We start from the raw sequence: 13986 nt of genomic DNA on the forward strand, positions 1-13986 counted from the left end.
AAACGCCCCAGTGTTCTCAGCTAGTTGCTAGTACATCAGTTGTGATTAAATCAGGATTATTGCCCCCCCACCCCCCCCCCCCTCCTGCACCTCCTCCACTGTTTTTTTTTATTTTTTTTTTTAATCCGAACAAGAATTGACTGATCATGAAAGGGCTTCGGAAAGGATTTACTCGACAGCAGTGCAGGAGGTGGAGGGCAAAACGCAACACGCATCTCTCACTTTTGAATCCCAATGTTTTCAGACTCCGTCCCACTCCCCCCCCTCCCTGCCTCGCTCTGAATGTCCCATCCCAGCACCTGTAGCCGTTTGGGGCACGACAGCCGTTGCGGTGGTCCTCTCTGGCCCTATGTGACATAGCATGTCGCACAGGATGATGAGCAGCGGGGCAGGCTTGTCTCCTGGCCTCTGCCATCCCCAGGGCGAAGCCTAAAGAAGCTTATGCGGCAATATCCTGATGGAGGAGGAGAAAAAAAAACCCAGAGAGCTTGTTTTAAGCTCGCCTGACATGAATGACACTCGAATAACTAGAATGTTACAAGCGTTCGGTGGTGGTCATGGCGATAAAGCTGGTTGTGACGTTGTTTTTCTCTCTCTCTCTCTCTACGCCCCCCCTCCCACAGACCCCCTTAGATTCTCATTATTTCCCTTTTCCTCCTCACTTCTCTCCGCAACACTGCGCCTCGCCCGCCTCTGGGATATAGTCCCCCCCCTTGGGTGCTGCAGGTGTCTCCATATCTGCAGACATCAAATTAGGAGTCTCCTGAGGAGGTCTGAGAAAACAAGATCAGGCTGTTATGAGGAGCGAGGTGGAATCGGTTGATAATCTTGACCGTGGCTTCCACACTTGACTGAGAATGAGGGCTGAGGCGTACTAAGAGGGACAGAAAGAGGATATTAAAGGTGATCTGAAGGGGGACAGGAAAGACTCTCCGAAGACATTCTGAAGACCACCACCACCACCTCCACCATCTCCTCCACCAGTGCTCTTTGGCTCCGTCGTCATGATTCCCACCAAGATGCTCGTGTACCGGGGGCCGGACGGGGCGGCGCACTCCGAGGCGTTCCTGAACACGAGGCGGCGCAAAAAGTCCTGCGCCGACCTCTTCCAGAACGGCTACCGGGTGAAGATGGGTCACGGCGGCGGCGTCGGGGGCGAGAGGGACGAGCCCGACCCCGCACGCTGGACACTGGCATCCTGCCTACGGGTCGTCTCCCACTGGGGTAAGGAAGGATGACGCTAACGGGGGGGTCAGGAACACACACCCCCCTTTTTTGAAAGAAAGAAAGGAAGAATGGAAGAAAGGAAGAAACCCGAATGAGAGAAAGAAATTGAACGAAAGAAAGAAAGAGAGGGAGGGAAGGGAAGGAGGGAGGGAGGGGGGGAGTGGGCGAGCAAGAAAGAAAGAGAGAGGCTTCAGACGGTTGTCGACCAGTGTATGCCCACGTGGGGCGTTTGTGTGTTTGTGTCTTAAGCGCACGTCGTGAGGACACGCTGCCCTTATGGGGCTTTAGAACTGTGTTTGGCTTCGTGCTGTTGTCTGCTGGCTGTAGTGCGTGTGTGTCATGGTGCCATGTGGTCTGTGCTGTTCTCATGCTTAGTGTCGCTTGCTGTCTAATACGCAGGCATCTACTGTATCTGTCTTGATGTTGGTGGTTAATAACATTTTATCGAATTGTTGGACCTTATAAAAGCATGTCTAGTTTCAAATTGATTCTCAGATGTGGTCACTCTCCCACATACAAAAACAAAGTTTAATCACACACTGCCGGAAAATGTTTCGGGTGCGAGATCAAATAAACAAGGTTCAAAGAAAAAGTAAAGATCCGCACTCTGGTATGCGGATCTTTACTTTTTACTTTTTACTTTCCCACATACATTTCCCGCATGTTATTTGTCCTTAGTATGTCCTTTTCTTGGGTAGACTCTGTCCCTTGAAATGTTACATCAAAGTCTGGTTCGATAAGTTATTTTAAACATGATGTGGTCCTGATATTAGAATAACTGGTTTCTATATGATGTCAAGTTATTAGGATTAAGGGATGGTTCATTGAAGTGTTACTTGTGAATCATAATCTCTTCAACACTGCATCATATACCCAGGACAATGCAGAGCAAAATGGCTTTCACCTATACTTAGACTGCCTACAGTAGTTGTGTGTGTGTGTGTGTGTGTGTGTGTGTGTGTGTGTGTGTGTGTGTGTGTGTGTGTGTGTGTCCAAAGGATGGTGACAGTGCCCTGTTGTGAAAAGTAGGTTTCATGTATGGGAATATCACCAGTTGCAAATCTATATCCCTATTATCCTTATGTTTTGTTTACATACGTTTTTTAACCCTGGGCTGCCACTGGTTGAGCAGTGTGCAATTGCTTACCTAAATTAGTTACTTGCTTTTCTGTTCTTATGGGACAATAAAACCCCATAAAATGTTGGCTTCTGTGTGTGTGTAACGGTATTGTGTCTACCCATACATGTGAGTCCAGGCTGGAACTCTTGAGGCATATGGTATATTTTGCTATGTAGCTAAGGCACCTGAGGCCCTGACTGCCTCGTGCCATGTTTTTTTTTTTGGAAAGGGCACGAAAACAAATATTTTACGTCAGCGTTGTTTACCCAGCAGTCCTCGCCACCCACCTGCCTCCGTCCTAATCCAGGTTTCATCCCCAAACCGTTTGGCTCCCTCAACCCTGTAATGAAAAATGTATTTGACTAGATGCTGCCGTTACTTTGTCAATCACTGCGATGCAACCAGTGAAAGAATTCAATCAGCTGCTTGTTTTAGGAGTTCTTTAAAAAGAAATCTTGGTTTTGTTTTACATCTTGCAATACTTGGCCTTTTTTTTTGAGGGCTTGACCGGTTGTTAGTTTGAGGTTATGAAAAAAATTACTCTGCTGAAAATGGATAAAGGCTTTAAAGGTATGGTGACTTGCTCGTCTTGCTATGGAACTGCTTAACGTCTGTTAAGAGTTGCTTATTTGCACATGATTGGCTTGGCTTGTCTGATGTACTCTGATGTGTTTTGCTCTGATGACTAAATCCCGATATTCCACTTGTGTTTGTGTCTCTCCACATGCAGGGTTAAGGTTCTTAAGAGCCTTAAGGTTGATACAGTTCTCAGAAATTTTACAGTTTTTGAATATTTTAAAAACTAGGTAAGTACCTTTCTCTCTCCGACTCTCTCTCAGTGCATGCTCTGTCACTGCAGGTTCATACAAAAGGGCTGTTGTGTCTATTTTGTCTCTGTTGTGTCTGTGTGTCTGTTTGCGAAAGTGCTAAAGTTGATATGCCAATTTGGATTTCAAAGCATACTGAATGGATTTAATTCATATGTCCTGATATGTGTCTGTTACTGTCAAAGATCAAAAACAGAAAGCACAGATTGAACCTCTAGCTGATGCTGCTTCACAAATACAGCAAGCAAATGCTCTCATCAGAACTTTCACTTTTGACTGTCTTTCACGTTTGCTAAAAGGAGTGCATGTGTCAAATAGTATCTCATCTTCTCCTCTTTCAATGTATGAGAGAGAGATAGTGAGATAGAGAGGGGGTGAGTGAGGGCAAGAAAGAAAGAAAGAGAGAGAGAGAGTGAGTGAGTGAGGAAAAACTGCATAGGCAGTTAGAATTCCCCTGTCTCCCCAGTGCTTAGTATTAAAGCTTTTAGCACAGATGTCAGGAAGGGCTTATACCAGAGTGAAATGTTTCAGAATAATCTCCTCTCTCTATCTACGCACACAGAGGTAAAGGCAAAGTCATTGAAGGGCCAAAGGCTAACAGACAGGCCAACAGACAGGCCATAATCAGATGTGCACAAAGGCAGCAAACTGTAATACGATGTCAGGAAGTCATACTTAGCAAACTTGTAGTTTTTCATATGCTGCTCTAACTGATTTGAATGGACAACCATAGATGATCTTTTGCTTCACTGACTAGCAGGCAAGGTCATCATGACATGCTCATAGCAAAATGGGGTGATTCAGGGAAAATCAGAAGTTTTCGTAGTAAACCGAGCACCTCTGTTTCAGTGGATTAGCGAGGTTAGAATATTAAAAAATATCATCTTTTATCCAATCTAAAATCCCAAACTTAAACCTTGTCCTCAAAATCACTTACAAGGTCAGGCTAAATTGCATGAAAATCAGCCAGTTCAAACTGAGGGATAGCTAAACTGTTGTTGATCATCTCCTTTTCCTTTTGAAAAGTATAAGTACATATGTTGTTGTTTTTTCACTTTTGAAATTATGAACGATATCTGCTACCAAGTCTAGCTGGGATTGTGTAATTGACTCGCTTTGCCTGGCTCTTGTTTTCAATAGCAATTCCATAAAACTTGTGAACTTGTGCTCAATCTTCATAAGCACATGGCTTACTGCAGCTGGATTCATCCACTTGGTAAGTTCACCATATTTTGCTGTGCCATACCATACCACAAAACAGACTTACTTCTGTTGGTGAGTGCAGAAGACTGAACAGTAAGTTCCTCGAAATGGTACAGAAACTCATTAAGTCAAACTTACAACTGTCTTAGGGGAGTAGTACCACCTTGCAACACATGAGTAAAATGACAGTTGACATTTTTAAACTATTTTAAAATACTTTATTCTGATGTAACATTGAGTGATTATTCTGGAAATATGTAGTATAGTGTATCTACACACTATTTATAGTGTTTGTATTCAGGGATTTGAATGATAAAGAAGACTAATAAAGGCAAGGCGTAAAGAAAGCTTTTATGTTGTTTGTGAGATACTGAGACCTTTTGACGTGCATTTTAGGTGGAAAACTCAGGGGACCCTTGGGAAAACTTCCAAAATTCCCAATCCCTTTCCTACTGGGAATGTGTCTACTTACTCATGGTCACCATGTCCACAGTGGGATATGGAGATGTTTGTGCAAAAACAACCCTTGGGCGCCTTTTCATGGTCTTCTTCATCCTCGGTGGATTGGTAAAAAAATTATTTGTGTCTCTCGTTTTGTTTTCTTTTGTTTTGCTCATGCATCTTGCTTTGTTCTTCGCCCCACATACAACCTGCCTAACCAGAAGCCCATTGGTCATGGTGCCCCTGTTTGACTTGACCAATAGCTGGAAACACAGTCGCTCCTTCACATCACATCCAACCCACCTGCTCTCCCGTGAAGAGACACTGTCCCACTATGGTGTCTCTTTAATCTACATTTGCCTTGAATGCTTGGACATGAGTCAAACATATCAGATATAGAAGACTGCTTTGGACCAGTCATTTACAGCTATTTGCTCTGATTCAGAATGATCAATATAGGTAGGCTACATGCTATTGTCACATCTGATAGGAAAGCGTGAGATCTGATCAGTTTCTCCTAAAGAACTCTTATGAGAAATAATGAGCCGTAAGAATAGATTGAGATGAGATTTAGGTCTTAACTTGAACTTGAATTTGACTGGAAATAATAGCCTTCCTTTTATTCAGCCAAAGTCCAGTGGCTGATAATATTACCCAAACCAAATCATGGCCCAGTGTTCAAGAGATGTGTTTTTTTGTTTCATTTGTTACATATTTTGTTCAGAATAAGACTCATACATAAGAGTTATGAATGTTAAGTTTTACAGTAATATTATTTTTACATCATCATGACGTTTGCCCAGGTGTTATGCTCAGGTAAAAATCCACTATGCGGTTTCAAGACCCCACCCTGCTCTCCCCATCCCAATTTTCAACAAACCCAGTGAAAGGTTGATGGACCATAGGCCTGCCTCATGTCAACACATTGAGAACTACACTAGTAGTAATTTTACACTAGTACACTAGTAGTAGGATTACACTAGTACACTGCTAGTAGTATTAAACTAGTCACAAGTGGTAGTGTAAAACAAGAAGTTACTATAAAACAGGCCTGCCAAACCTAACTAATGTATTGTACCTGTTCTAGTATGAATCATATCAGTTTATATTATAGATTATATATTATACGGTAGCTTCAGGTATAGAATGTTTGCAAAGTAAACAATGAGTAGTAGTCTCCTCGATCAGAAGGCCTGGATAAATATTCAGATAGAGCTCAGCACAAAGATTAATACCCAGGTAACAGATATTGTTTTCAGTTAGAAGAACATCATAGATATTACTGTGCTCTCTTCAAGAAAGGGAATGTACTGTAGGGCTGTAAATGTGTTGACATGGCAGCTTTATGGAAATCAACTTGACATATGTGTTTGTTGGACGAAACATGGCTCTTTGGAGTTTCTACTCCTCTCATTACTTCTAAGTTTACTTCTAAAAAAATATCCACCCATCACAGTTTGACTGTTAGAAAGTCAACTGTTTCCGTTTCGCTCAACATTTTTTTCCTCCAATGCAAATATCTGTAAACATCCAGGCAGTCTGCCCTCACTAGAACAAACTGCCCTCTGCTATTTTCATTTTTTATACATTTCTTTTTCGGAATGCTCTTGTTTAACATACATTCTGCATGCATTATATTTTTTCATAACTTATGGCAATAACTTTTGCATGTAATTCCATAAAACATCTACAGTATTGAGTGTGTTTAACTTCAAACACTGTAGATTTTTTTTTTCATGTGGATATTTAGATATCCAATGTGCAATCCAAAAAAAAGATAGAAAAATGAAAAAAAAAGAATGAATAGCCCTATAGTCTTCTCTTTCTCCTATCTATTTTTTTAGTCTCTTCTTCTGTCTGCTCCTCTCCTCCTCAGGCCATGTTTGCCAGCTACGTCCCTGAAATCATAGAGTTAATAGGAAACCGCAAGAAATATGGTGGTTCCTATAGTGCGGTAAATGGGCGAAAGTAAGTATATACGGGAGGCTGTGCTGGCTGCACCACAGTCTAACCCCCTCCCCCCCTCCGCATGCTCTCTGTTGTCTTGTCTGTTCTCTGTCTCACGCATGTAGGCCATGTTTGCGCGCTACGTGCCAGAAATCGCTGCACTCATCCTTAATCGGAAGAAATACGGAGGGAGTTATAACTCGACTCGAGGCAGAAAGTAAGTTCGAGAGACCAGAGAGTTGACAAAAGATAATTTTATTTTGAGACAAATGCCTCTCTGGTAAGGTGTGGTGTACTGTGTGTGACAAGTGACCATTGAGTCTGATCACAATGACACAGCAACTGGAGATATCGGCCATGAATGTGGACGCATCGGGTCATTTGCAACAATACAATCATTTCAAAGGAGTTCACGTTAACAGCTTTTGTGTTTATTGCTTTTGTTGGCTGTCACAATCACTGTGTAATTATGTCTGCTTTATGTGTGTGGGACCAGCTACATTCAGTTCTGCATGTCAATTTGCCTGTGATCTTGTCATAATTGGGTGGTGGTGGTGGTGGTGATGGGTACATTGCATGTCAATTACATTATGCATTTAAACTGAATTTGTTTTGTTTCTTTGGCAAGTGTATGGATACATTTTAGTATCATAAAGTGGCCAAACATGTTTAACATTCTAACATTACAATTAACCATGTGTTTCTGACAAAACATTAGGACTTGAACAACAAAAAACACAGCTTCATTCTTGGGATAATTGCTGGGTCATTATAATGATGGGGTATTCAAAAAGCCTTTTCATTTTTTTTTGTTTGGCATGAAATCTTTTGTTGATTGCTTGGCTCTTGTTCATGTTGTTTTCAATTCATTCCTGGCCTAAATCTTCAGTCAGAACCACACTATAAATTCTGGATGCCTCAAGTCCCAAATTAAGTTCTGAAGATTCCTCTGATTGTTTCATCTACACTGTTCATACTTGCAATATTATGCTATTGTTACTTTAGAAAACAGTATTATAAACAGTATGATTCACACTGTGCTTGACACTTCTTGTCAACATTTAGTTCAACCAGACAGCTTCACTAGACCTTCCTGAATTGCAAGAACCGACACATTTTAAAGGCTTAAAGTCCCACTTTAAAGACAAACCAAAACACAACCAAAAGCTTATTAAACAAAGAAAGCACACTGATTCAACTAACAGTATATACACCACTGTGTCTTCAAAGCTTTTTTTGTGTGCACTAAGTAAATACTCCAAGTTGAATCGGTGCACTTCAGTCTGCTTTCTTTTGTTTTAATAGTAAAAGTAATTCGCCGCTGTGAAGCACCTTATTTAGCATCCTCAACCAAAAGTTTGTTGGTGAGATCCCTGCAATAAGTGTCCTGTGACATGATGTCTGACTGACACAAAGACTAAAACTGACACTAAACTTCTCAAAAGCTCCTTATGATGGGGCAGCGTTTGTGGTTGCACTCTATAGTAGCATTGCCTTAGAATGGTCTCTCCTTTTACAGTAAGTTCCCTCTAAGTGGGTAGATGTAAGGATATTTTACACTCATTGCATTTGCAGGGCATTTAAGAGTGATGTACTTTAGTAAATGGCATCCGATAAAAGTTATAGTCATAGAGTCATAACTTGTTTCAGTTTGGCCACTACCTTGTTCATCATTACAGTACATCTATACAGCCCTAGGCCATGCAGCTATTTAGTTTGGCTATTAGTGCCATTCCCCACAACTTCCCAAATAGCCTGTTATGCTGATGATGTTGTATTGTAATGCACTTTTGGCGTCTCAGTAGGGATTGCCAACCTGTGTATGTTATGTGATTTGCAAGATATCTGCTCGTATATCACTCTTTTAAAGGAACACGGCAACTTGTTGGAAAATAACCTACAGTAGTTTGCCGACTACCCCAGAGTAGATAACTCTTAAAACAAATGTATGGTCCCTATCTGGACACAGAGATGTGTTTTAAAAAAAAAGGGAAAAAACACGCAAGTTGTGTTATTTTCAACACATATACTGTATTGTGCGACAAATAAAAAATGGAAACAACACAAACGGTGTTGTCACTATCTGGACACAGAGATGTGTTAAAAAAAAAACGCAAGTTGTGTTCAACATATTTGTTTTAGAAGTGTATGCTGTACAGTACATGCAGTATACATACTGACATACAAAACTGAATTTCGTTGTACTTGTACTCTGCACAATTACAACAAAGATGAATCTAATCTAATTTCATCTATACCCTTCTGTGCATGCAACAGCCGAACAATAGGCCAATTGATTTAACAAGGATAGATGGCAAATAAACAAATCTCCCAAAATGTTGGCATGCTCCTTTAACACTTATTTTGTACCTCTCAAGTGTCACAGCATCTAACATGCTGTCTCACTGTGTGCCTCTCTTTTATTATGTTCTCAATGTCTCCGTCCAGGGGTGTGTTTCCCAAAACCATAGTTGCTAACTAAGTTAGCAACTTTGTTGGTTGCAATGCTATTTTCCATTGCCAACCAACTAAGTTGCGAACAGGTAGCAACTATGGTCTTGGGAAACACACCCAGAGTAGCTAACATCGTGGTGTAATCTGTGTTACTCCGTGGTGGTTCTAGGGGGGTAATCTTGGAGTGGTCAGGGTGGCCATCAAAGCAAAGTAGAACTTTTGTGCTGTCTAAAGAAACTATAAAGGTCAAACCATCACATCTCTGATGGGGTGATCGATTTGATTCTGGCAGGGGTGCCCCCTCATCTGGCTACGCCCTTGGTAACTCAAAATGTCTGCCCTGTGCTACTGAAAACCCTCACATGTTTAGCATCATGCCCTGCTAATCTGCTAAACCATGGAAATCCACATGTACCATTTCACAAATCAGTCAAGAGATGACAGAACGGCTTACCCCTCTACTATATGTTGAGGGTTTGAATAGATCAGGCAGACTGCTTCTTACTGTAATCCTTACAAAGACACCATTGTTTTGTGAGACAGTATTGAGGATTCAGAAAGCTTAGTTATGGTCAGTGATCCCCTCAAGCCTTCTGAGGCTGACCTTTGGATTTAGTCAACCCTCAGTAGAGATCATCTGGACATCATTGTAGGTAGTTACACTACCATTTAAATGTTAGACACACAAACAGACAGCTAGACAGACAGGGAAACCCGGGAAATTATGTTTATTTATCAAAGTAAGAAATACCCTTGTGGAATTGATGATGGTCTAAAAATGATAAAAACAAGGAGCTTTCTTCATAAACACATCAGTCTATTACTGCTGTAAGAAGATTGCTGTAAGCCCTGCTCTAATGAAGTCGTTCCTAGATGGATATATCTAGGAACGACTATAGATATTTTCCCAAGACATTCATTCACCACATCCTTCACAGAATATTGCTCTCCGGCTCTAACCAGGATATCAAGGGAAGCAGGACAGGAGGAGACCCCAGTGTGTAACTGTGTAGGTGAATAAGAACATCAGAATCTCACAGATATTCAACAGGCGGCTTAGTATCCAGAAAGCCTGTCTCGCCATCGGCAGAGAAGAGGCTCTGGAATGCTGGCTCTCTGGGCAGGTTTTCAAAGAAAAAGTCATATGCAAAACTTGCCTACAACCCAAAGCACTGCTTCAAATTATACAAAAGCTATTTACTAAACCCGTTAAATTGGCACGCTAAATGGATTGCTTGGCTTTCAATGGATTCTTTGATGAAAGCACAAACTTGACGGATTCGTTTAGCCTTATTTGATGGAGGAAAACGAGATTTATTGGGAAAGTTTTTTGAAGATTACAAACTGTTGAATGATTGTGTCTGTCTCCAGTCTATAAAGTAAGAATATGTAGCCATGTCCTGTATAAGTGCCTGCACAAGGCTGCACAAGCCTTTTTCTCTTGATTATTCTAACACTGATGTATGTCTGTGTTATAGGCTACATTCTTTAGTCTAATAATTTGAGATGCTGGATTTTTTTTACTTCTGTGAGCTATAATCTGTAATGTCGACCTGAGAAGCGCTCTCTTCAGCCAATTAAGAAAAAAACACTGCCAATTCCTGAGCCTTTAATCTCCCAGTCTGGGCAGGGCAATGGACTTTTACCTGATATTCTGATTTCCTGACATGCACTTGTAAATCACTGCAGACATCACATCTCATCCAAACAAGTCTGCCTCATGTGGTCATGCACTAGAATAACTCAAATCTGAGTGTCAGTGTGTGCTATATTGTCACTGTGTGACTGTCACTGTGAGACTGTCATCATATCTTTAGATAAAATGAGATAGAATACATCACACAAATCATGTTATTTTAACTTAAATTAAGGGATGCAAACTCGTTTTGACTCACTGATTTATAGAATATGGAGAATTTACATTGACATTGACGATGCACACCGAATGCCATAATGCACTTTATAGCTTTGTTTTTCATAAAATTAGCAAAAATTAATGACTAAGTGATAAATTATATTTTAATTTCATTCCTGTACATTTGGGTTCGATTTTGATTGGGGTCTTGAGTTGTAATAGCGTAACCAGAAGTGATGGATGAGGCTTCTACTTACCTCACTTTCACAGATGTTACAAACATAGGACGATCACGATGTCATCATCTTGATAACAGCTATTGCGCAGTTAATAGAACAGCACATCCGAGGATGACAATGTAATGACGTAAGGAGTCCAACCTTGCCCGACGCAGGTAGAAGCCTCAGGGATAGCAAGAGCGAAGAGATGTTGAGGGGCAACCATTGTCATTTGTCGAGCAATAACATTGATTGTTGACCGCTGTTTTCATATGCTTATTAATTGCTATTTTTTACCTCCTGTGTGTCAGAATTAACGTTATCCCCCAACAAGCGGATGTGATTAGACCTGTTTTCCGGTGTAGCCTTCTAACGTTTGGCATGAACTGCATTTGCTGACTGCAAACTGTGAGGACGTTTATGTCCAAATGCACCAACGCCGTAGCACATGCTAGTCCATCACTACTGACCATCAGATTGATGAGAGAGCTATTTATGTAAAGGCCACACTGCTATACAGTATAGACTGCCTAGTGAAAAACAACACTGTTTGTTTGTGGCCGTTTGACGTGGTAATGGAAATTAAACAAAACTAAAGTAAAGTGATGGTGTAATGTTGAAGTGAAACATGCTTCATTTTTCACACAACCTGGAGTGTTCTGGCCCCCAGGTTGACCACCATTGATAAAAAGCTTGTTAGTAAGATGTTGGTACTTAAACTATTTATCTATTTATCTCACCATAACCTCTAATGACTCTGTAAAATTTGAATTCTTTCTTTATTCTGTTAAAATGGGTTTTTTCTCCCTTCATTGGTATTTTTCTAAAGTTTCAAAATTCTTTACAACAGGGCAAAGCTGGACAGGTGGACTCGAGCATAACTTTGTTGTGTTGAACATTTGAAGGGCCACGTTGACTTAGATAGACGTGGCATCACATAGCATTTGCAGCTAATTAACTGTTCTACTTTTATCCTCTTTAGGGACCTTGTTGATTCTTCTACATGGATAGACAATCACAGATTATAACATTCCATCAATTTCTACTTTTGATTATTTTTTTTCCCTTTTCAATTCAGTTTGTTGGTGGTTGCTGGTTTAAATTATTAACAGACATGGTTGCAGAAAGCTGGGTTTGACGCAGCTTCATGCTACCCAGCTGAAAGCCAAGGCGGGCTGGAGGACAGTATGACTCCTCTCTAATGGCTCTTTGTGAACCTCTTACCTTGCAGGCATATTGTGGTGTGTGGTCATATTACGCTCGAAAGTGTGTCCAACTTCCTAAAAGACTTTCTTCACAAGGACAGGGATGATGTCAATGTAGAAATTGTTTTTCTTCATAAGTAAGTGCTTTTGTGGTCAGCAATCTTTTTTTTTCATTTGCATAGATGTTTTGAAAAGAGACACAGTTACAGACTAATTGTTCGCTCACTTTCTGTTGTAGTATTTCCCCTAATCTTGAGCTGGAAGCCTTATTCAAACGCCATTTCACTCAGGTGGAATTTTACCAAGGGTCTGTCCTCAACCCTCATGATCTTGCCAGAGTGAAGGTGATTTTTTTTCTGTTCTGTCATTTTGTTATTTCTAATGTTAGTGTTTTGACCAGGTAAACATTTATAGTTAGACTCATGCTAGCATTCATGGCAAAAAATGCATTATAAAAGATGAAAATACTTGATTTATTTCCGCTGGTGACATACACATCATGTGGATCACTTTCCCTATTTTGATATTTTCCACATTCAGATTGAGTCGGCTGATGCCTGTTTGATCTTAGCTAACAAATACTGCCCAGACCCTGATGCAGAGGATGCCTCCAACATAATGAGGTGAGACAAGCGCAAGAGAAGGCCAGGGGGAACAATTGAATCAACGACATTAGCCTTTAAATATTAGTTTAGCCCAAACCCACCCCCTCTGGAAATAGGACACAAGACCTAATCGACTTTTTCTCTTCTTTTTTTTTTGTTGTTGGCTGTTTATTGGCTTGTTCCTTGAGAATCATAAGGTCTAGCATTTTAAAAGGGATAATCATTACGTTAAACATCAGTAACACATACAGTAACATCAGTAGGGTCAGTACCAGATGGTCACATCTCATGGACTAATGTTTAACAAGAAAAATGTTTCCAATTGTCTTTTGCCAAATTGTGCATCATTATGCTTGTTACTCAGAGTGATATCCATCAAGAATTACCATCCAAAGATCCGCATCATAACACAGATGTTGCAGTACCACAATAAGGTACCGACCTCACCTTTCAGTATTGCAGCTTTTATAATTGTGTTTAATGGACTGTAGTAGCCTAATCAGTCAGTGCTGGCAAATTAAAATTAGTTTTGCGGCTGTGCTTTTTAATCTTCTTCCTCCTCCTCCTCCTCCTCTTCTCCTTTCACATAATTCACGCATTTGTCTTCGTCGCGGTCTCTCCTCCTCGCCTCTCCCAGGCCCATCTCCTGAACATCCCGAGCTGGAACTGGAAAGAGGGCGACGACGCCATCTGCCTGGCCGAGCTGAAACTCGGCTTCATCGCCCAGAGCTGCCTGGCACAGGGCCTGTCCACCATGCTGGCCAACCTCTTCTCCATGAGGTCGTTCATCAAGGTACCGTCCCCGCCCGCGCCCTGACCGGAGGCCATCCTGTCCCGTTCCGTCCCGTCTAGTTCCGTCCCGTCCACTGCTCTTTTCGCATTGT

General features: G+C 41.2%; 1 protein-coding gene across 8 annotated transcripts in view; it reads left to right on the plus strand.

Annotated features, from left to right (window-relative positions):
* LOC134070412 (calcium-activated potassium channel subunit alpha-1-like) overlaps positions 1–13986 on the plus strand; it is a 123855-nt gene that overhangs the window by 79462 nt on the left and 30407 nt on the right. For all 8 annotated transcript variants that reach the window (XM_062526757.1, XM_062526758.1, XM_062526760.1 and 5 more), the window contains exons 6-14: positions 3078–3153; positions 4315–4390; positions 4774–4944; positions 6695–6786; positions 12524–12634; positions 12736–12841; positions 13038–13120; positions 13467–13536; positions 13740–13895. In XM_062526757.1, coding sequence (XP_062382741.1) covers positions 3078–3153; positions 4315–4390; positions 4774–4944; positions 6695–6786; positions 12524–12634; positions 12736–12841; positions 13038–13120; positions 13467–13536; positions 13740–13895 — 941 coding nt within the window. The remainder of the gene's footprint in view (positions 1–3077; positions 3154–4314; positions 4391–4773; positions 4945–6694; positions 6787–12523; positions 12635–12735; positions 12842–13037; positions 13121–13466; positions 13537–13739; positions 13896–13986) is intronic.

This window comes from Sardina pilchardus, chromosome 22 (assembly GCF_963854185.1).
Source record: "Sardina pilchardus chromosome 22, fSarPil1.1, whole genome shotgun sequence".
Lineage (NCBI taxonomy): Eukaryota > Metazoa > Chordata > Actinopteri > Clupeiformes > Clupeidae > Sardina > Sardina pilchardus.